At 42.7% G+C, this 22,306-nt stretch overlaps 1 protein-coding gene across 1 annotated transcript; it reads right to left on the minus strand.

The window, feature by feature from the left end:
• Window positions 1-780: 780 nt before the first annotated feature.
• CLDN23 (claudin 23) lies at window positions 781-6,303 on the minus strand. The gene has a single exon (XM_014831036.3). It carries the CDS (start codon window positions 4,716-4,718, stop codon window positions 3,843-3,845), a length of 876 nt encoding a protein of 291 aa, XP_014686522.1. The 5' UTR covers window positions 4,719-6,303; the 3' UTR covers window positions 781-3,842.
• Between the last annotated feature and the right edge of the window lie 16,003 nt (window positions 6,304-22,306).

Here is a 22,306-nt window from a genome sequence, read left to right on the forward strand (position 1 = left end):
CAGTTTACCCAAACTGGTGTATTTACATATGCAATTGGAAAAACCCAGCTACAACAACTGGAAGCCTCTTTTAATCAGTTGAGGCTTCTAAATAAAATCAGGAATACTTTACTGCCTCTTTAAAAAAATAAATAAATAAAATATGCCAGCAGCCAAAGCCAAATCTGCTGCTCCTCTCTCTTCTCTCACTGAGATTCACCACTTCAACTCCCCCGAAATTCCTGATCTAAAATTAAGCAAATGAAAATAAGCAAACTTTTGAGACAATTTGGAATTGTAATGGCCATTCTGGGGAAGATCTGTCTCAGATGAGTCCACCTTAGGGGTCACCCTTAAAAGACATGATTCTAAATCTCTCCTAACGAAACACAGTCTCTAATATACAGAAACTTTTAAAAAGCAAAGTTATTTAACATGATATAAAATGACCTTTGGTAAATAAAAGCCTGTTTAAGTTTGCTGGTTTGATTTAAAATAGGCATGTCCCCTGAGTTATCAGCATTGGATGTGATGCAGAAATGAGCTCATGTTTTCTCTGTTACAAAATTTGTCAGCAAGAGTAATAACAGAATAATAGCTGATTTTGTTTAATGTCTGATGAGGTTTTGATAGACGATCTAAATATCATTGTTGAAAACAGGTAAATTAAATAGATGTAAAAAGATAATAGGTTTTTGGAGAAACTTTTTAACAATAATTACGTTTTATGGTCTGTGTACTTAAAAAACAGCTTCCAAAATCTTCTTGGAAACAAACTTTATAGCTTTACTAAGTTAAGTTAAATAATAACAGTTTATTGGGTATCTAGGTCATTTCCACATAAGATAAAATATTAAAAGTTGATTAGTAAGCATAGATTTGTCTGCCTTTGGTTTCTTATCTCAAAGAAACTGAAAGGTGCTCAGGTTTATTGATAAACATGTTTTATGCATATTGAGGAACTTTCTATGAAAAAACATATTTTTAAAAGGTCTGTGTACAAGAAAAGTAAAATATATGTTTTCAGTTAAAAAGGTATAAAGAATGGAAATATTTTTGTTTGTTGAGTTAAGAAAGATAAATTTGTCTAAAGCACTGGGACAAATTCTGAATATAAAAAATAAGCGACAGAAGTTTTATGAAAGTAAAACCCTGAAGAGTTTTATGTATGGTCAAGTTGGCTGAGATGAAAAAACATTTAATTAAGTAAACAAATTTATATATCAAAAGTAAACTGGTACGAAATTAAAACTGGGTCTTCTCTTTCTTAAAAAAAGGATAACTTTCCTGAACTTTTTATCTGCTCTTGATAAAAAGATTATAAAATTTTTTTTTAAAAACTATTTTTACTCTGTTTCCCTTTGACTGTTTCTGTTGTCACTTTGAATAGATACCAGAACATGGTTTCAGAGTCAGCGTTGTTACCTAGCTGAACAAATGTTTTGAACCTTTTAATATTTTTGACAAGCTCCCCCCCAAAAAATATTCAAGTCCTGAATAAAAGCTTTCTTTTGACCTGCAAGAGGGAGGAAAAGTTTCTCCTCTCAGCCTGAGGCAGAGTTTCCTTCCACGCCTCTTGCATACTATTATAGCAAAAGGAAGTTTGTATTTTTGAAAGGGAGTTCGGGGTTTACTTCTATTGATAGGGCAAAAACGGAATTCTAACTCTTGGCAACAAAATCTTATTCACCAGAGAGGAAGTGTTTTGAATGTAAGCCAGCGGAGAACAACTGAGAAGAAGGAAAAGTGAAAATATACAAAACACCAGTTTTGTTTGTTTTTATCAAGGCCTCCCTAGAAATATTTGGAATCACCATGCAGGCAAGATTCAGTCGATTCGGTACCTGCCCGAAACCCAGTAGCTTTATGTGTCTGCTAGGTCCTGACTTCTCAGGCCCCTAATCTCTGCCTTTTGAGGTGTTAGCTGAAAAAAAAGCACTGTTGCTTTTTTCTCCCTCTGGCTTTGTTCCCTAGGGCAAGTCCCCTCACTCTTCAAGGTGGCAGGCTCTCAAAGGTCCGATTATTTGCTGCCAGTTGGGATTGAAATTTGAGAGAGGCACAGTCTCAGGGAAAGCCTTGCAGCCCCCAAGTGGGAGCCATGAACCATCAGCATCTGCATTGCCTCCTGGGAACTAGTTGGGAAATCCATTCGGGGGCCTCATTGCAGACCTAGCCAATCAGAATTTGCATTTGAAAGAGATCCCCACCTGATATGACTCCACATTTAAGTTTGGTCGCAAAAAGATAGAGACAGGTGATTCCAGCACAAAATGGCAAGGGAAGTGAATCTATATTGTCCCTTCCACTGCTAGTGAGCAGCTTGTGCTGTTTAGTTATCAGCCCTTACTGAATTGAACGTCCCTACCTCTGAATTGGCCCCAACGGCAGGTTTTCAAGATGAGATTCAGTTCAGGTAAGGGTACCATTAAATCAACCACTTGGAATTAGGGCTTCCTGCTCATGGAACTCACAGCTGCCTCCCTGTGACTTTAGGCTCCACTGTTACAAGAGGAAAAGATTTCTAGTGTCACCTCACGTAGAAACTGGTGCGTCTAGTTTTTTCAACAATACTTGGCTTTGCACAGAAACAGCATGAACCTGAATGCAATCATGGATTTAAGTGGGGCCTATTGGCTTCTTTTAGTAATCTTATGCTAAGAGGTGCAAAGATCTGAGAGCTAGATTTCAGAAACAGTGCCTAGGCAACCAGGATATTGTTAGTAATGAACATTTAAACTCCCACAGGTTGCACAGGAGACAAAAAAGCTTTTGTAGGGGCCTGCCTAGTGGCGCAGTGGTTAAGTTTGAGGGCTCAGCTTCAGCAGCCTGGGGTTCATTCCGGGTGCAGATCTACACACCACTCATCAGGCCACACTGTGGTGGCATCCCACATACAAAATAGAAGAAGACTGGCACAGATGTTAGCTCAAGGCCAATCTTCCTCACCAAAAATAAAATAAAATAAAAAGCTTTTGTAAGTATACTGAAACTCTTGTTTTCAAATTTATAATTTATAAATAAGAGATATATACACTTGTACATTAACCTACTGTGATGAACAGATTCCATTTTGTACCAAATATTTGATCTGTAGTCTCTATCCAGGGTGAGGTAGCCAAGAAATAGAACAGTAAAGCGTTAGTCCATTCATTCTCCTTCTGGCTTCTAGAAGAGAAACCTGGAGTGACCTCAAGACTCACTTTCACACCAAAAATAAGTGATAAAGAAGATAACTGCTATTTATACATGAAGAAATGTACATAGGAGTTAATCAGCTTATTTCATTCCATAAAAGCCATTAAAGCTGCTGGTATTTGCTCGGCTCTACGTTTCAGAGCCTCATTCGAACATAGCCAGAAATATATTGGTCTCTTGAGAGTTTGCATGAAAATGAAGTATACAGCAGAAAAAAGTTGATAATTATACTGGTGCAAAGTTCATCGGCATCTCAGAATATTATTGTTTCAAGGTGTTAAATCGTTTTTGAGCTTCTATTTGCTGATTTGGACTTTTTGTTGTTATTGTCCCTGGTCCACACGATGCAAACGTCACCCTTCCTATACCTCCTTCAGCTAAAAGAAAAGCCTGTTACTCCTTAAGAGGACCCTAATTCCTCTGGGGAGGAAAGCTAAACTCTGTAAAAAAGAAAACCACATCCAACCTGAACTAATCGTCCACGGAGTCTAGTTTGGCCACAGGAGAGGAAGATCGCCTTCCAAACGAGTTACAGGAACGCGTCCGGGGCTCGCCTCCGAGGCAGGTGTTTCCAGGGGCCAGGTAACAGACAAGTTCATGGTCGGCCCCTGGTGGCGCGAGTCCTTCGCCCAGACAGCGTCTGGCCAGAGCAGGCTGCGGGGCGCCGCCTACAGGTCGGAGTCGCAGGGCAGCGAGCCGTGGCAGAGCCGGGTGCTGCGCGAGGAGGCGCTGTGGGAGTCGGCCGCCTTCTCCCCGTCGAGCGTGTCCTCCTCCGGGTCGCTGTGGGCCTTGGGCGGCGGCCGCGGCATGGGGAAGCCCACCTTGGCCGGGCCGGCGGCGCCGAGGTCGGCGGGCCGCGGCCGGTGCTGGCCCCCGCTGTAGTACTTGATGGCGGGCGTGAGCGCGGGCTCGGGCCAGTCCACGTGCACGGTGCTGATGCTGCTGCGGCGCTGGCCGCCCGAGGGCGCCTTGCGACGGCAGCGCTCCTCGCACCAGGGCGCGAAGCTGAGTGCCAGCGAGAAGCCGCCCAGCAGCAGCAGACAGCTGCCCAGGTAGCCCAGCACCAGGCTGTAGCTGACCTGCACCGTGACCGGGCTGGACGGGGCGGGCAGGACGGCGCGGTCCCCCAAGACGTGGTTGTACCAGGAGACCGGGATGAGGCTGAAGAGGCCCGCGGCAAAGAGCACCAAGCCGGAGAGGCCGGCCAGCGCGGAGCGGGGCTCTTCCTGCCAGCAGCGCACGCCGAGCGACGCCAGCAGCAGCCCCAGGGCCGTGATGGCCAGCGATGTGACCATGAGCCCCCGCGCCACGCGCACGGGCTCGGCCGCGAAGTAGCCCCAGTCGTCGGGCTGGCCGCACTCGCGCTCGCGGCTGCTCTGCTCGCGGCACATGTCCCACAGGCCCTGGTAGAGCACCACGTCCACCGGCTGGTTGAGGAAGCCCTTCACCAGCCGCCAGCCGGGCGTCAGCGTGCTGGTCAGGTTGAGCAGCAGCCCGCAGGGCGCGAATACCATGCCCACCGTCATCGCCACCGGCGTCCGCATCCCGGGCCGCCGCGCTCCCGCCGGACGTCGCACCTGCTGCCTTCTCCGCGGCCGCGGCCTCGCGATCGGGCCCTCGAACACCCGGAGAGCGCCCCGGACTCCGGTTCCCCGAAGTCAGCAGGGCGCCGGGCTCCTGCCCCCGCCCTTTCCAGGCCGCGCTTTGTCCCCACTCGGCCGCTCCGCCCTCCCGCTCGGCCTTAATCGAAACCAGCTCGCGGGCGGGTCTGACCGAAACCGTGGACCGAGTGCCAGCATCCAGGGGCGGCCGCCGGGGCCAAACCCGACCCGGGAGCAGGCGCGGGAGGGGCGAGCAAAAAGCGGCGCGCCCCCTCGCGCGGCCACCTCCCGGCTCCCCGCGGCCGGGGCGCTCCAGGACCGAGCAAAGGTCGCCCCGCCCCGGGCTCCCCGCGGGCCGGGCCGGCGGGGGCGGGGCTGGAAAGACGCGGCGCTGCGCTGGCTGCCGCGCCCGCTCCCCGTGCGCTCTTGCCCTGCTTCTCGCTGGATCTCGGCTGCTAAAGTGTTACTCCCGTCCTGGCCCGTGCGCCCTGCAGACCTAGCCTCTCCTTCCTCCACTCCCAGCGGGATGCGATGGCCCCTCGAAGCTCTAGGCTGTTGACTTGCAGCCACTCGTGGCCAAGTGGGCGGTGCCCCGCTTCCCGCGCCACCTGAGATGCGCCGGGCAGGTGTGCGCGGAGGATCTACCTGGTCGAGTAACGTGTCCCAGAATGTTGCTTTTGTTTAATTTGTTTAATAAACCTTGCTTAGTGTGCTTAATAAGGTTCCACACTCCCGATTAAGTTTGACTCGAAAGAATCAAAGTTGGGGCCGGCCCAGTGGTTAAGATCACGTAGGGCTTCCAGAACGTGGGGCCCCCGGTTCCACGTCCCCTGCGCGGTCCTAGCACTGTTCATCAGGTCATGCTGTGACGGCGTCCCACATAGAAGAACTAGAATGACCTACAAATATGTACTAGGGCTTTGGGGAGAATGAAAATAGAGGAAGATTGGAAACAGATGTTAGCTCAGGGCCAATCTTCCTTACCAAAAAAAGAAAAAAAAGAAAAGAAAGAAAAGGAAGGGAGGAAGAGAGGAAGGGAGGAAGGAAGGAAGAAAGGAAGGAAGGAGCAATGAAGAAAAAAATTTACCAAACACAAAAAGAATCAAAGTGAGTTACAGAGGATTTTATTTTACTTTTTTCAGCCAAATAGAAGACTTAAGCAGACAAAAAGAGAGGGTGTTACTGCGTGTCCTGTCTAGCACACTTTTCAGGTTTATCTAACTGTATAGGATCCTGTGGCTTTGTCTCTGAACTATTTTACAACTCTGCAAATTGTGGAAAACCTAGTATTGCCAATGATTTTTGTCCACAGAAATGCAAATGAGTTGGTGTCAGGAGAATGTAAAGGATTTTGCCCAGTGGGTACTGATGAACTGACATTGATCTGTAAACTCATTTTAGCGTGCCTGTTTGCCTGGAGATGTCTCTGTGTTCTTTGCATTCTCCTTTGAATTAGTCATGACACTGTTCTGGTTCCCTTATTAATAATGAGTTACATAAAATCTTTGACACGTGTTCATTTTATATTTGTGTGAGAGTCATGATTTCACATTTCTCTAAAAATTATCCTTTAGCAATATTTTTCTCCTTTTCCATATTTCTTACAATGGAAATGGATTATCGCTATAATCGGTTAAAATTAAAACTGCTTCTAAAAATCGAAGTTAATTAAGTGTTGGTTTGAGTGGACGAGGGATAGGAATCACTACTTTTGTTTTTCGAAAAGCTTTAGATTTTTAAGAAATTGTGGTAAAATACGCATAACATAGAATTTACCATCTTAACCATTTTTAAGTGGTCAGCTCATTGGCATTAAGTACATTCATGTTGTTGAACTACCATCGCTACTATCCATTTCCAGAACTTTTTCATCTTCCCAAACCGAAAGTCTACCCATTTATCAATAACTCTCCATTCTACCCCCTTGCCTTACTCTCAGCTCCTGGCAACCACCATTCTATTTTCGGTCTTGATCAATTCTAGTATTCTAGATATTTCATGTAAGTGGAGTCATATAATATTTATTACTGGCTTATATGAATTAGCATAATGTCCTCAAGGTTCCTCCACGTTGTAGCATGTGTCAGAATTTCCTTCCTTTTCAGGGCTGAGTAATATTCCATTGTATGGACATACCACATTTGTTTATCCATTCGTCCTGTGATGGATGGACTTCAGTTGCTTCCACCTTTTGGCTACAGCAGATAATCCTGCTATGACCATAGGTGTACTAATATCTCTTGGAGTGCCTGCTTTCAGTTCTCCAGAAGTAGAATTCCTGGATCATATGGTAATTCTATTTTTAATTTTTTGAAGAAATGCCCTACTGTGTTCCACAGCAGCTGCATAATTTTATACTCCCACCAACAGTGTACAAGGGCTACAATTTCTCCAACTACCTTTGTTTTAAATGGATTTAGTAGAACCTACTTTTTTATTTTTTGAGGAAGATTAGCCCTGAGCTAACATCTGCTGCCAATCCTCCTCTTTTTGCTGAGGAAGGCTGGCCCTGGGCTAACACCCGTGCCCATCTTCCTCTACTTTATATGTGGGACGCCTACTACAGCATGGCTTGCAAGTGGTGCCATGTCTGCACCCGGGATCTGAACCAGTGAACCCTGGACCCCGAAGTGGAACATGTACACTTAACAGCTATGCTACCATGTGGGCCCCAGTAGAACCTTAGTTTTTCAAAGTGCTTTTCAAATGTTTTTTTAATCTCTGTTTTGGTGCAAAGAATGGGGATGGGTATAGTGATGTTTTCCTTTGTTTTTGCCGAGACGTTTTCAGAAAGAATGGGAAAAAAGAGAGACAAACTTGGAATGGTTATTGTATCGTGGGTAGTTTACTTCCAGACACATCGGCGTGGGCACTGCGGTGTGAATGAGAGCATTAGTTTTCATTGAGGCTTTAGTAGGAGCCGGTTGCCCAGATTAGGATGGTTGCACTGAGGGTGATTAGCTGCCATTTCAAAGACTCGAGTCAAAAAGCCGCGCTCCAGAAGCAGGATCTCCAGGCTTCAGTTCTCTTTGCCTCCAATCAGAACCAGACTTTGATGGTTAACACAATACCGGTTACTAACGCTCTTTCACTGGTGAATTCATTGCCGTCTAAGATTCGTGGACTGGCCAGCCAGGCATTCTTGCCCCTCCAGGAACAGGGTGTTAGAATCTAGACAGCCCAGTAACAAGACCTGTAAGAATACTGCCCCAGGCTTGATTGACGAAATACCCTGTGTTTAGAGGCTGCCCCAGAAGATTCCATCTCTGCCGACCCCAGCCCGAAGGTTGGCCAATCCTGATGCGAGCGAGGATGTGGCCTCCAGTGAACTTTCCCGACAGCGGCTGTTGGAGCATCTAAATGGACAGACACCTGGGACTTCATCACATTTATGGAACAGGCTGAAAGACTGTTTTTGCATCTGCTTACTAATAAAAGGATGAATGTGTTGTGAGATTTGGTCTAAGACTTTCTCTGAGACTGAATATTGGAAGCTACTGGTGTATTTTTTAATTTTTAAAAGTGAGATGTAATTGGCATACAATATACTGCACATATTAAATTTGCTAAGTTTGGATATATGTGTACTCCTGTGAAACCATCTCCGTAATCAAGATAATACGCGAATCCATCACCCACAGAAGTTTCCTTCTGTTCTTGACAATGTCCTCTCTTCTCTCTCCCAGCACCCCTGTCCCCAGGCAACCACTGATGTGCTTTCTGTCAGTACAGATTAGCTTATAATTTCTAAAGTTTTGTATAAACGGAGTCATACAATATACATAGCGTATACGAGAACATCATCAGTGTGGGTGTCCCATGCCCCAGAAACTCCCTAATTTGTCTGAAATAAAGATCTCCCGGGGTGATCACTTTGGGAAAGTACAGATTCCTCCTGAATGGGACTCCCCAGGGAAGTGTGATGGGACTTCGCGTGTTTATAAGCCCCGAGGGGATTCTTAGGGTTAGGAAAGTATGGGACACAAAGCCAGTGTGGCCAAAAGCGTTGAAATCCCCATCAGTTCTGAGAGGACATTTTTGCTTTTGTTTTTGTTTTTTGAGGAAGGTTAGCCCTGAGCTAACATCTGCTGCCAATCCTCCTCTTTTTGCTGAGGAAGACTGGCCCTGAGCTAACATCCGTGCCCATCTTCCTCTACTTTATATGTGGGACGCCTACTACAGCATGGCTTGCCAAGCGGTGAACCCCGGGCCGCCGAAGCAGAACATGCTCACTTAACCCCTGGGCCACCGGGCCAGCCCTGACGTTTTTGCTTTTGAAAGTGGTTTACAGTTTGTCTCTACTTTAAAACCTAAATTATTGTTGTTTAGAACAGCAGGGAGTTTCCTTCTCACTTGGACTCCTCTGTAGAGTGAACGAAGCCCCAGTCTTCTTCCCCTGTGAGGGGGAAGAGAGTCCTGTATGTCCTGCCTCCTAAAGCTCTCTAGTCCTTCCACTTACTCCTTCCTACCGCCTCTGCCTAAGCCAGACCCCCTCCCATCTTTCTCTTTAAGGGACTCCTAACTGGTTTCCTACACCCGGGCTTGCTCTCTCCCTTTCTCGTACCCACACAGGCCCTCAGAGCTGATGCTGTAAAATTTAAATCAGATCTTGTGCCTGCATCAACCCTTTGTACGACCTTCTCCAGTCCAGCCCCAGGCGTGCACCCCGCTCATCTCCCGCTCCGTCCCATCACCATCTCCTCACCCCATAACCCAGGAAAGCCAGATTCTTTCCTCATTTTTCCAAAGTATTGGGCTCCCTTTTGCCTCTAGACCTTTGCAAGTGCTGTTTTCTTTTCCTCGAGTCCCGCCTTCTGCTTCCCAACCCCAAGGCATGCTTCCCATCGTTGCTTAAATGTCATTTTCTCTGGGACGGTTTCTCAGCTCCCTAGATGGAGTTAACTTTTCCTCCTGCGGACTTCCATACGCTCCCTCTTCTATCCTAGCACTTGCCACCGTTCCTTATTACTTGAATCATCTAGTTGTCTAGCTAGTCTGTAAATTCACTGCAACAGGTACCATGTTCGTCTTGTTCTCTTCAGCCTTCAAATCCATCTCGGTGCCCGGCCCACAGGAGCCACTCAGCAAATCAATTTCATCTCTTTCTGCTCTGTATTCTTCCACGTGGTATCCACAGAATCCACGGACAGATGTCTGCTTGGCCAAAATAGATCGTTAATGCATCTCAGTAAACAAGCTTGTTTGTTTGTTGTTTGAATGTTTGCTTGTCCTCAGCATAGAAAACAGTGAGATATAGGATAGCTCCAGATATTTATGACAAAGAATGCAGCCCTGTGGGAGTAACTTTCTGTGGTAATAAGAGAAAGAGAGGATTGCCCTAAATATAGCACCTGATTATGGCCCTGGGCTCTTTGTGCCACAGGCTTCCGAGTTCAGAGTTCAACGTAAGGCTGTGTGGGAAATAAAGCATGATTCGCAGTGGGGCAGGAATGAATTATTGCTGAGATTAGTACCTGTCTGTGTAAGCTGATCCCCAGCCCTATCATAGTTTTCTTTCTGAAGAGGGGCCCCGTGGTAAGATAAGAATCTGTTTACAGTGCCACAGGCTTCCAGATGAATAGCAGGCTCCCAGAGACTAATTCTAAAGGGGCTAATGCTGGGTCCCTCGCGAGCCGGCACAGGCTGGATACCAGACACCTCCTACTGCATATCCCAATCACTGCAGAAATCTTGGAAGTCAAGCTACAAACTTTGGCAGACAAAGAGAGAGACCACCAGATCAGCATGCTGTTATGAGGTGTCATCAGAGCCCCTAGACCAGGTCTTTATATTTTACTTTCTCCGTAGAATAAGGCCCCAAACACTGTCACTGGTCTGCCAATGGCAAGTCCAGTTCGGTAGGCTATAGAATAAAAGCTAAACTATGACAAAAAGTTAAACTATGAAAAAAAGTTAAACTCTGATCATTCTCTATTTTAAAACAGCATTAACACAGCCTGAATTGAACTAAGCCCTTCAACATGGTATTCACTTTCCTTGCTGGCATATAGCCCAATGGCTGTTTTTCTCGCCTCGTATGCTTAATATCGTAGAAAATAAGTAAACAACTTTTGACATCCAATTTAAAGTAGTCCCCAGTTAGCTCAATATCACAAAACCCTAATTTATTTTCTTTATAGAACTTATCACTACCAAATATTTTCTTATTAATTGTGTATTGATCTATTTATTGTCTGTTTTCTCCCACTGCGTTGTAAGTTCCAAACACTAGGGACCTTGCTGGTCTTGTTTCCTCCCAACTCATAGTGGGTACTCAATAAATATTTGTTAAATAAATGAATGAGGTTTTGTAAATTTCCTACACAGTAACACAAAGGGAAGATATAGCATACGTTATTTTTTAAAATCCTGGTAAAATACACCTAACATAAAACGTACCATCTTTATTTTTAAGTGTGCAGTTCGGTAGTGTTAGGTACATTCACATTGTTGTGCAACCATCTCCAGAACCCTTTTCATCTTGCAAAACTGAAACTCCATACCTATTAAAACAACTCTCCATTCTCTCCTCCTCCCAGCTCCTGGCAACCCCCATTCTACTTTCTGTCTCCGTGAATTTGACTTCTCTATGCAACTTACATAAGTGGAATTATACAATAGTTGGTTTTTTGTGACTGACTTATTTCTCTTAGCGTAACGTCCTCAAGTTTCATCCATGCTATAGCCTGTGTCAGAAGTGTCTTCCTTTTTAAGGCTGAATAATATTCCCCTGTACGTGTGTACCACATTTTGCTATCCATTCATCTATTGATGGACACTCCGTTTGCTTCCACTTTTTGGCTATTGTGCATAATACTGCTATGACAGTACATCGTTTTTAATTTATGCTATTTCATTTGTGTGTGGTGATTGGCTGTCTAAAGCAAGAATCGATATGTCATCCCTCATACATATCAGAAGGTATCATGTGACATCATGCCATTTAAAAAAAAAACGCCTGCTTCAGTTTTGTCTTAGAGACTTCAAACTCTTCTTGGCTTAGCATCAAGGCTGTCTCCTTTACAGAGGTGGTGGGAGTGGAGATAAATATCTAACATGAGAAAGATTTTCTAACCCAAACATCAAAGATGACAATTATAGAGAAAAAATTTGATAGACTTTACTATACAGAAGCTTAACATTTTTTCACTTCAAAATGCCTGAAACAAAGTTAGGACAAATCCTTTTGGTTTATGTGGCAGAAAAGAGGTAAATATTTCATATCTAACTGGCAAATCAATAAGAGTACTTATTATCACAGTGAAAAAATGCGCAAAGAAAATGTAAGATCACAGGAGAAAAGAAGTGCCTAATAAGCATTTTCAGAGGCGATCAATTAAATGACCCTTTTATTCACACAAATGCAAAATAAAACAAGGAGAACCCATCTTTCTCTTCTTAAACTGGAAAAGTTCAAAGGAAAAGCGCTACCCAATTTTGGCTAGATTTGGGGGAAATGTCATTACTGGAGGTAGAGTAAGTAGTATAGTTATTTCAGAGGTGATGTTGCAACTTGCTTTCAAAAGCCTTAAATATTGCACTTTCCCTTTGATTTCTCAATTAGCCTTCCAGATATTTGCTCCAAGGAAACAAACAGATTGTGCAAAGATTTAGCCTTGAGGATCTTCACTGTGGTGCCCTTTATAATAAGCAGATTATAAAATAGTACTGTAGTATAAAACCAACTAGGTTAAAAAAGAATATATGTGTATAGAAAAATACTAGAAGGAAATACGCCAAAATGTGGTCATTCTTGGAGTGGTAGAATTTATAGCTGATTTTTATTTTCTCCGAGCTTTAATAAATTTTCAAAATTTCCTTTCTCTAGAACTTTTTAACTTTGAAAAAGCTTATTTTTAAAAGTTCACTGCCAGTTAGTTTTCTCCATTTCGTTGACTTTGAAGTCAAGTCCGATATTCTTGTGACACACATTTCTCTTTGCTAATCGTGAATGTCCAGTCTTTTATGGGCATGACTAGGCTGAGACTTATGTGAAAAGCAGAAGAGTTGAATCCTGTCTTGATGTAACATCAAGTTGTTCACAGAAATGCATGCATAATAAACTATATGCACTTATTCCAGGAAGAAAATTGGGTGGTATTTGTCTATATATTTCCAGTACTTTTCTTATTTATGCATGATATAGAAACACTCTTTGCTTAGCAAGAAATAGCAAGGGCAAATTTCAACATATAAATCAGCCATAAGCCTCAAAATTCACATTTGGCATTGACTTTGAACTTCAAGAATATGTTTGGCAAATATGTTGTATACCAGTAAACAGAAGAACCATTTGACGTGTTTTCTCATTTTTACATTACTTCTTGTTTTGGAAGGTCATTTTTACCACCAACATGTTCATAATTGTGGTGAATGCTGTATACTCAGATATATTAAGAAGCGTACTTCCTCTTTCTCTTCTTGGAACTCTGATTACGTTTTCCTGTGGTCACTAAGCAAATAAGACAATTATATGAATGACCTGATGTTATGTTTACAATGTTACGCTATGTGAATTGTGACTACACGGGAGAAACTCATCGAAGCTAGTAACACAGGCAAAAGTTGCATACGGCTAGCCCATAAACTTCAATTAGAAAGTTTAGATTAGATTAAAGGGGAAAATTTTAGCCTAAAGATATCAAGTAGAACTATAGTGGCTTTCAAAGGGACTATTGCCCCATCTCATGGGACTTAATTATTTTGGACGAAGTAAAATTTAATGAATTTAACAAATGTTGTTTTGACTGATGGAGCCTCTGGACTTGGGAATAAAAAGGAGTGAAAAAAAGTGTCTCCCTGCTTATTTTCAGAGCAAAGATAATCCCGGTTGCCTGTACAATTGTAGGCCATGTTCCTTCTTTGCCACTCATTGCTAAAAATAGAAAACAGGGTAGAACTGTGCTGGAAAGTTCTTTGTCCTGTCTTGCTTCTGTTCACAGTTACGCTTCACACCGACAGACAGAAATGACGTGAACTGCACTGAAACAACCACAATACGAGAAACAGAAATAGAGAACAAAATAGAAATGGAGAACTAACATCTAGGTAGTGATTTCACAAGCACATCGTATAGAAACGTGCAGAAATTTGTATTACTTCTTGGTTGGTGTGAGATTTGCTTATTCTAGTAGCCAGAAAATGAATATCATAAAATAGAAAACTTTCTAAGCATGTGCTTTTGAGAAAGACCATTTTCCCATCAGTTCAACATTCTTCTCCACCTCCATCTAGCAGAAGCAATTCAAAACAGAACTTGTTAAACTTGCAAAACTTGTCCGTTGTTTGTGAAGTTTGATGCCATCAGTCAGACATTTTATCAGTGTTTCGGTTCACCTGGATCAATAGTAACACATGATGTTAACAACTGAGCAGGCATACTTCAGTTTCCTGACCCTGTAACGCATCATCAAGACTTGAAGAGAAGCCAACAATAGAGAAATGGGCAAACCCACCATGATAGACCCAAATAAACAAATGTTGGGGCTGGAAGGACCATGAGAACACAACTTCTAATCTCCTTATTTTCCTGATGTGAATTCAGAGGCGCCGAGAGGAGAAGCAACTTTCAGACTGATGTAGTGAGAGTAATTCGAGGCAGCTTTGCCATGGAACAGATCTGACAGTAAAGCTGGCTCTGCCAGGCAGTATTTGCCTTTGTGCAAGTTGGACTCTCAGAATCTTAACTTCTTTCTTCAAGTGTACAATGGAGCTCTTTCTACTCAACAGGATTCGCGTGAGGATGAATGCGATAACTTTTATAAAATATGTAAATATTTTACAAAATAGTATTTTTTATTATTATTAACAAAACTGGATTAATCCATATTTGAGTGTTATTGAGTTTAAACTTCAGTTTAACTCTTTATCTAGTGTTTCTAAAATTTATAATAAAAATGGAACCTACAAGTCTCACGAATATAATGGAGAGGGGCCCCCCAGTGGCATAGCGGGTAAGTTCCCACATTCCACTTTGGCGGCTTGGATGCCGGGTGAGGACCTATGCACGCCGTTTGTCAAGCCATGCTGTGACAGGTGTCCCACATATAAAGTAGAGGAAGATGGGCATGGATGTTAGCTCAGGACCAGACTTCCTCAGAAAAAGAGGAGGATTGGAGGCAGATGTTAGCTCAGGACTAACCTTCCTCAAAAAAAAAAAAAGAATATAATGGAGAGTAGTGTGCTCTTATTGATGATGTGGCAGTGACTTGAAACAAAAGGCAATATTTAGGTGTATCTAGTTTTCTGTAGCTATGAGTTAGAAGATAAAGAGCCAACATACAATGTGGTGGCTTTAGAACAAGCGTGTGCAATCTACACCTCCATGTAGAGCATGGAGCACTGGCGATACCCTGAACCCTGGCTCTTGCTCGTTGTGTCTTTAGACCTGAGTTATTCATTCGGTAAGTCAAATTCAAATGTTGAAAACCTAGACACTTGAAATTGAGTTAGTTTTGCAGAAAGAGTTATATAAAAATCTTAGAAGTTGGTTCTGGCTAATTTTGATACAGAAGTCTAAGGCTAATCAAAAATATTTTTTCTCAGTCATTGAAAATGTAATGGGCATTTCTGAAAGTAGACTGTTTATGATAATTGGACAATTTGGATGTAAAGTTCCGAATTGGAATAACACTTTGTTAAGGGGATACAAAGCACAGTCGGTATGGGGAAGACAGAGAATCGAAAGAAAGCAAACACATTAGGATGGGAATGTCTCTTTAAGAAACCTGGAAGGAGGCTCTACCCTACGCTATTATCACACCCCAGCCACATGTTCTTTGTGTTTTTCATTTAAACGTGTTTTAAATTTCTCGGACAATTGATTTGATTAGAGCGCAATGCATGAACCACTCTAGTCAGGATGTTACTTGGCTCCTGGATCTGCTCTCAGTGGCAGGTTTAACCGGTTGGGAGATGAGCTCCCTCTTGGCCCCGGGGAACGCCTGCTGACCCCATGGGGAGGAGGCCAGCTTTAGAGGATTAGTCAGCTGGAAGAAAGTCATGAATTAGGATCCAGATGTCCTGGCTATGCCACTCGTTGGTCACATCCCCTACGAAAAGTTACTTATTGTAGGGGCAATAAAACTTGCCACATGGAGGCAAGAGTGCTTGTCTATAAATGGTCAGGAGAGGAGGAAGTTTCTTGAGAGAAACCTATCAAGTATGTAAATTTTGAACTGTATGATAAGGCCCATGAAGTTAGGGAGGACATTGGTAAGAAATGACACACCAGTGACATATTTGGCTAGTTTAAAATCCATTTGTAGGAGACTTTAGGGAATTTGGCAATGTGTTTTATATTTACATATCATTCGATTGAATTATGACCACTCCTCACTATGCATATGGCATGCTCTCTGTCTTGAAGACTGAAAGTATTGAATCAGTTGGCCTTTGCTGCATAAAAATTATATCCAAATTTCGTGGCTGAAAACAATAACATTTTATTATTGCTTTTGATTCTGTGGCTTGGGTGGGTGACACTTCTGCTGGTCTTGATTGGGTTTAGTCACATGGCTTGGTCTGCTGGCACTGGGGCTTGGGGCTGGGCTCTGCTGGGACAGCACGGGTGCCGAACACAGCGTGGCCTCTCTCCTCATGGTCTCTCATCCTCTGTGAGGGTACCCAGGGCTGCTTCACTTGGGGTTTCAGAGTTCCAGCAGCAAGAGAGGGCAGCCCTAATGCACAGCACTCTTCAAGGCTCTGCTCATATTTACTAAGTCACGTGGCCAAGCCCAGGTGAGTGTGGGAAGGGATTATCCAGGGCATGGATAGAGAGAAAGATGAGAACAAATCAGAGCCATTACTGCAACCATCCATCACAAGTATGCTCAACTATCTTTGAATAGGAATTTCAAAATATCTTGGGAATATTTGCAACCAAGGAGTAGAATTCATCTAGATCAGTACGGTCCAAATAGAGATATAGGTAACTATGTACGTACATATTTATATATGTCAAAGTAATTTAAAACGTTCTAGTGGCCACATTAAAAAAAGGTAAAAAGAAACAAGCAAAATTAATTTTACTACTATATTTCTTTTTTGTTTTTGAGGAATATTAGCGCTGAGCTAATTGCTGCCAATCCTCCTCTTTTTTCTGAGGAAGGCTGGCCCTGAGCTAACATCCCTGCCCATCTTCCTCTACTTTATATGTGGGACGCCTACCACAGCATGCCGTGCCAAGTGGTGCCATGTCCGCACCCAGGGTCTGAACCGGCGAACCCCGGGCCACCAAGAAGCTGAACATGGGCACTCAACCACTGCGCCACTGGGCCAGCCCTACTACTATATTTTATTTAACCCAATGTGTAAGTAGTATCATTTCAACAGGTACTCAATATAAAGATTATTACTGAGAGATTTTACATTCTTTTTTTGTACTAATGTCCAAAATCTAAGGTGTGTTTTACACTTCTGGCACATCTCAGTTCAGATTTGTCCCATTCTAAGTCCTCAATAAATTTGTGTGGCCCATTACCATTGTATTGCACAGCACAGACTCAGATATTAACAGGGGGGCAAGAGAGAGAAGTGGGATTGGAAGGCTGGCATTAACTGACCGTCTGTATGCAGAGCAGAGACGTTGGTACAGATGTTAGCTCAGCAACAATCTTCCTCAAGCAAAAAGAAAAAGATTGGCAACAGGTGTTACCTCAGGGCCAATCTTCCTCACAAAAAAAGAGAAATGGGATAAATGCTCAATGGTAGGAAATCTAAATCTATTCGTATAATCTATCATATTAATAAATCAAAAGAAAATAATTGTATTAGAAAGATTCTTTATTGTTAACATTCAACATGAATTACTAGTTAATACAAGTAAACAACAAGAAAACCCTTAGAGAAATAAAATAGATATTTCTCTCAGTGGTAAAGAATATCTACCTAAATCAGTAGCCAATATTATAAGTGATGAAATAGCAGAAGAATTCCCAATATTTTTTAACACTGACCTAGAAGGGCTAGCCAATGAAATTAGATAAAAACGTAAAGTTAGGGGTAGAAATATTGGAAGGAGGAAACCAAATAGGAAAAAAAGTCCCATTCACAACAGTGACAACAAAATAAGCTTAAGAGGATTTCTATGATGTTGTGTGAATTAAAAATGGCTACAAATTCTCTGCCGCCTTGTCCACCAAGAGATAGAGTCTAAGTTCTCTCCCATATTGACTTTGCTTGATCATGTGAAGTGCCTCGTCCAACGGGACACCAGCACATATGACGTAAGCAGAAGCTTGATATAAGCGCCTGTGCAATGACGGCGGTCCGAGAAAGTCAGCTAGTCTGGTGGGTGGAGGATGAGAGAAAGCTTGGAAGAGAACCAAGGCACACAGCTGATAGCTAGCATCAAGGCCCCTGATGTGTGAGTAAGTCCATCTAGGACTTTCCAGCTCAGCCAGCTGAATGCAGTTGCATGAGACAAGACCTGCAGAAAAAACACTCATTAAACTACAGAGAAATAGTAAATAGTAAATCATTAATTTTGGGTGTGGTTTGTTATGCAGCAATAATTAACTGATACGGAAGAACACCGTCATAGAATCCTAGAGCTGCAGCTATTTTAGAAATCATTTAATTGCATTTCCTTATAACAAAGGGATACTGGAAACTAAAATTAGAGAGGGTAAATGAGGAGTGACATTGACAGGCTTGCGTGCAGAAATTTAATTTCCATTAATGCATTAACTATTCATTCTTTCACCAAGCATTCATTGAGTGCTCACCGAGCCTGGCGCTGGTGTCAGAAAGAAGAAACTGGCTCAGTTTAGAGGGAGAGAGAATTCTAAGTAAACAGTCATGATACAGAGAGACAAACAGTGTAACAAAGTTATATACAGAGTGCTGTTTCCGGGGACACAGGGTTAGGGAGGGAAGGTCACAGAAGCGACATTTGCCCTGGGTCATAAAGGATTAGTAAGAGGTTTCGAGTCAGAGAAGGTTGGGGAAGGCCATTCCAGGCAGAGACAGAGGGCGCAAAGGCCCAGTAACGTCCACGTGAAGCTGGGAAAGGGTGAGCACTCTCCAGCCTGGTGATCGGGGGGACTGGATTGGGTTCCACTTTTGCCCTTTGTGGACCTATTTCTTCCAGTACCTTTTGGATTGCCTTCCCCCAGTGAATCCCAATTGCAGCTAGTTTTTCACCATCCTTTTTGCAAGAAGTTCCAGCTCGAGTCTGTAAAGTTAAAAGGACTTTGTGATATTTTGGTAAAAGTTTCAGAATTTATACTTTATCTTCTTTCTGCTGTTCTTTCTTTAACACATACACACACAAATTTCTATACATAACATAGACACACATAACATATACATACATAAGTTCTATACATAAGTTTCACTATTGATTAATTTTACCCTAATGGACAGGTCAACATAATTTCCAGCATGACTTCTGGAGATAATCTGCACTTGCTAAATAAATCGATTTATTTCCTTTTAGGCAGAAGATGGAAGAGGAGACCATACTCACTCACCCTTGGTCTGCTTTACCACATTTCCTTCTGTCATTGAAACACGGCCTTTAACTTCCTTGCAGTATATCTGAATGTCGTTTATTGGTATTTGGCCCAGAGTCAAGTGTTCTTCATCGTCTACATCGGTAACTAGGCAAACGTGTTTTCTGGGAGTTTTAAAATTCCGATCTTTATAGTCTAGCTAATCTTTTTATCCCTGTAGATAAATAGAAAAAAAGGTATCAAACATTGTTTTTATTTTTACTAGCCCACATCCTCATTCAGAGGTTGTACTGTTGACAATATTAAGGAAATCAGCTTCTTTTCTAAACACCTGACAAGTTACTTGTTCCTGCTGAATTACAGAAATGGAACACAGAATGGCTCCGTTTTTTTTTATACGGCTGGGTGTACTATTCCAGTGTTCAGAATAAAATTGAATAGACTATTGTGTCAAGCCACTTGAAAATAAAGGACTTGAAATCATCTTGCCTCAATGTGTGAATTAAAAGTATATACACATTGTCACACATGCTTCCTTCTTCTCGTTTCAATGACTTTTCTCATTCATTTAGTTGCTTCCATTTTTGTTATTTTTAGAATATGTCCTCTTGTTTCTTTCATTTCCTTGAGTAGCATAATCCACCGGTACCCCACACCCCTATCCTAGACACAGGTTTACTCTGTCGGGTGTTGTGCTGAGTCCTCAGGAGGAACAATACTTAACTATCACACAGTGTGATGAGCCCCCTTCCTGGACAGGAGGGTGCAAAGGATGCCTTGTGGAAAAGGACTGAGAGGACACAAAATGAGCTGGTCCTTGAAAGATGAGACTTCACCAGGCAGAGAAAGGAGAAAAGGCGTCCAGGCAGAGGAAACAATAGGAGCAAAAGCGTGGAGGGGTGATTCTTGAGAATCACCAAATGTGTGTTTGTATAAGTCTGTGTGTGTGCGCGCAATCTCATCATCACCAACGTTGTCATCACCGTCAAAACTGTGAGACTGCTAAGGCAGGTTCAGAAACAACTCAAACGCCGCGCCGAGGGGCGCGGTCTTCCTTCTGCAGGCGAGAGAAGTATCAGTGGTTTTCAAGCAAGGTAAGGCCATGTTCTGATTTGTCTCTGCGCCATCACTCTGTAGCAGAATAGAGAGAACCGGGAGAGTGAGAGACTGGTTAGGGGCCTATTGACTGAAACGCTCCAGGTGACAGATGTTCTACTTGGACTCCGTCAGTAGTACCAGAGAAGAGGAAAGCAAACTTAATGTGGTGGGGGGAAGAGTGAGGCATGGTGTTCAGCCTGGTGAATGGTGAAAGTCAAGGCCCAGAGCAAGATGGCGACAGCATGTTGGTGGCGGGAGAGGGCCAGGGCTTGGGGATGTGGGCAGAAGTGAATTTGCCTTCGGACAGTTTGGAAGTTTAGGGAGAAAGATTCCGTGGATGACTCTGAGATCTGATAGGGATCAGGGTGAGGGTGACACCTTTTGTTCAAGCTGGCTCGGGTGCCCCCTTAGGTCTGCCAACATTTTCGCACCTATTTGGGTGCTCTCTCCATCAATTTGTAGCTCCTTAGATTTTCAGTGCTGTTTTCCATAGACAACAATAAAAATTTCACATTGCTTTTTTTTTTCTTTGAGACTGAAATGTGCTGTTCCAGTATTTAAAGTGAAACTGAATATAATGTCAGGTCAACCCACTTGAAAATAAAAAAACCTAACATGATACATTTTTTTAAAATATAAAGCTGTCATCTTCCTTATCTCCCATGCTCTGTTTTTACCTTTATACTCATATTTTATAGTTAGCCACGCCTATTTTCTCTTTCAATATTCTTTTCCCCTCTTCCCATTTACAGGGAAGTAGCAGATACTGTGACATTTTTTCTGGCTGTCTTCAGGGAGCAAAGGTTCTGTGATCTGCAGAGGTAGGTACCTACCACCCCTGGGAGGCAGTGGGACATAGGAAATTAACTCTTGCTCCCTCCAAGCATCTCCTTGAAGTACTTGGAAACTCAGATCCAAACATTTTCATCCCCATCGCTTGAGCTGTGAAACAGAAAGATACATAAAAATATCCCAGGAATAATCTTAGCCGTAGGTGTCAGAAAATGCCTTCCTTAAAAACGTAAACATTTCTGCTTTTCATTGCAGCACTTATCTGCAGCAACATATTAGGTCTCAGTGAATATTTGCTGAATGATTTAAAATCTAACTTATTTTTAAAGATTTGTCAATTCCCTAAGTGACTTCTCCTTTTCATTACACAGCACTGCTGTTGTAACAAGTTAGTCACGTTGGTTTTGATTTCCAAACTAGTTATTCTGTATTGTGCTGAAAGTTCATGATGACCTACGTTTTGCCTCTCATCAACCACATCGCTTCTTTAAAATGATAAAGATATTAGATAGAAAGAGGCCTCGCAAAGACTATTTCACCCAAGAAAACAAGAGCTCTTTAAAATGAGGTCTAATGATGATATGTACATTCAGTGGATGATCTTAGGTTATACAATCAAGATATCTTTTTCTGATTAACATGTATTAACTAATCAGAATATGAAGGTTTGGGCTTCTCCATAATGACACGATCATTAGCTATTTTTTACAACGTTGCAATAATATTTTCAGCTTATTTTAATGAGATTCAGCAGAATCAAGTTACCTGTCCATGGTTAGGCACCAAGTTAGCACATCTGAGGCAGATATAAAGCCTGTCCGTGATATTTTGCTTTATCGAATATTCTGGACTCGGTCCTGACAATTGTTTTTTCCTGGGTTAACATCCTTTCAGACAAATAAGCCATCTGAGTCACAACCTACTGTGGGAGCCCTTTGCCTCTGCTGCAACACGCAGTGCCCCTGGACTGATGGATCCTCCTGGGACTCAGGCGGGACTTGAGTTTATTATTCAGCATTTTTATTCCCGTAATGTAAAACCACCTTCTAACGGACAACTTCATTATTCAGAGAGCGAAATTTCAGATTATAGGTACAATTAAAGATTTGTGAATTTTAGCAGCCATTCTGCCACTTTAAAATTGAGGTTATACATCTTTCATAAAGAAACAATAACGGTTACCAT

This window comes from Equus asinus, chromosome 27 (genome assembly GCF_041296235.1).
Source record: "Equus asinus isolate D_3611 breed Donkey chromosome 27, EquAss-T2T_v2, whole genome shotgun sequence".
NCBI lineage: Eukaryota > Metazoa > Chordata > Mammalia > Perissodactyla > Equidae > Equus > Equus asinus.

Coding starts and splice junctions, on each gene's coding strand:
- CLDN23 (XM_014831036.3), bottom strand. CDS start 4,718: ATGCGGACGCCGGTGGCGATGACGGTGGGCATGGTATTCGCGCCCTGC.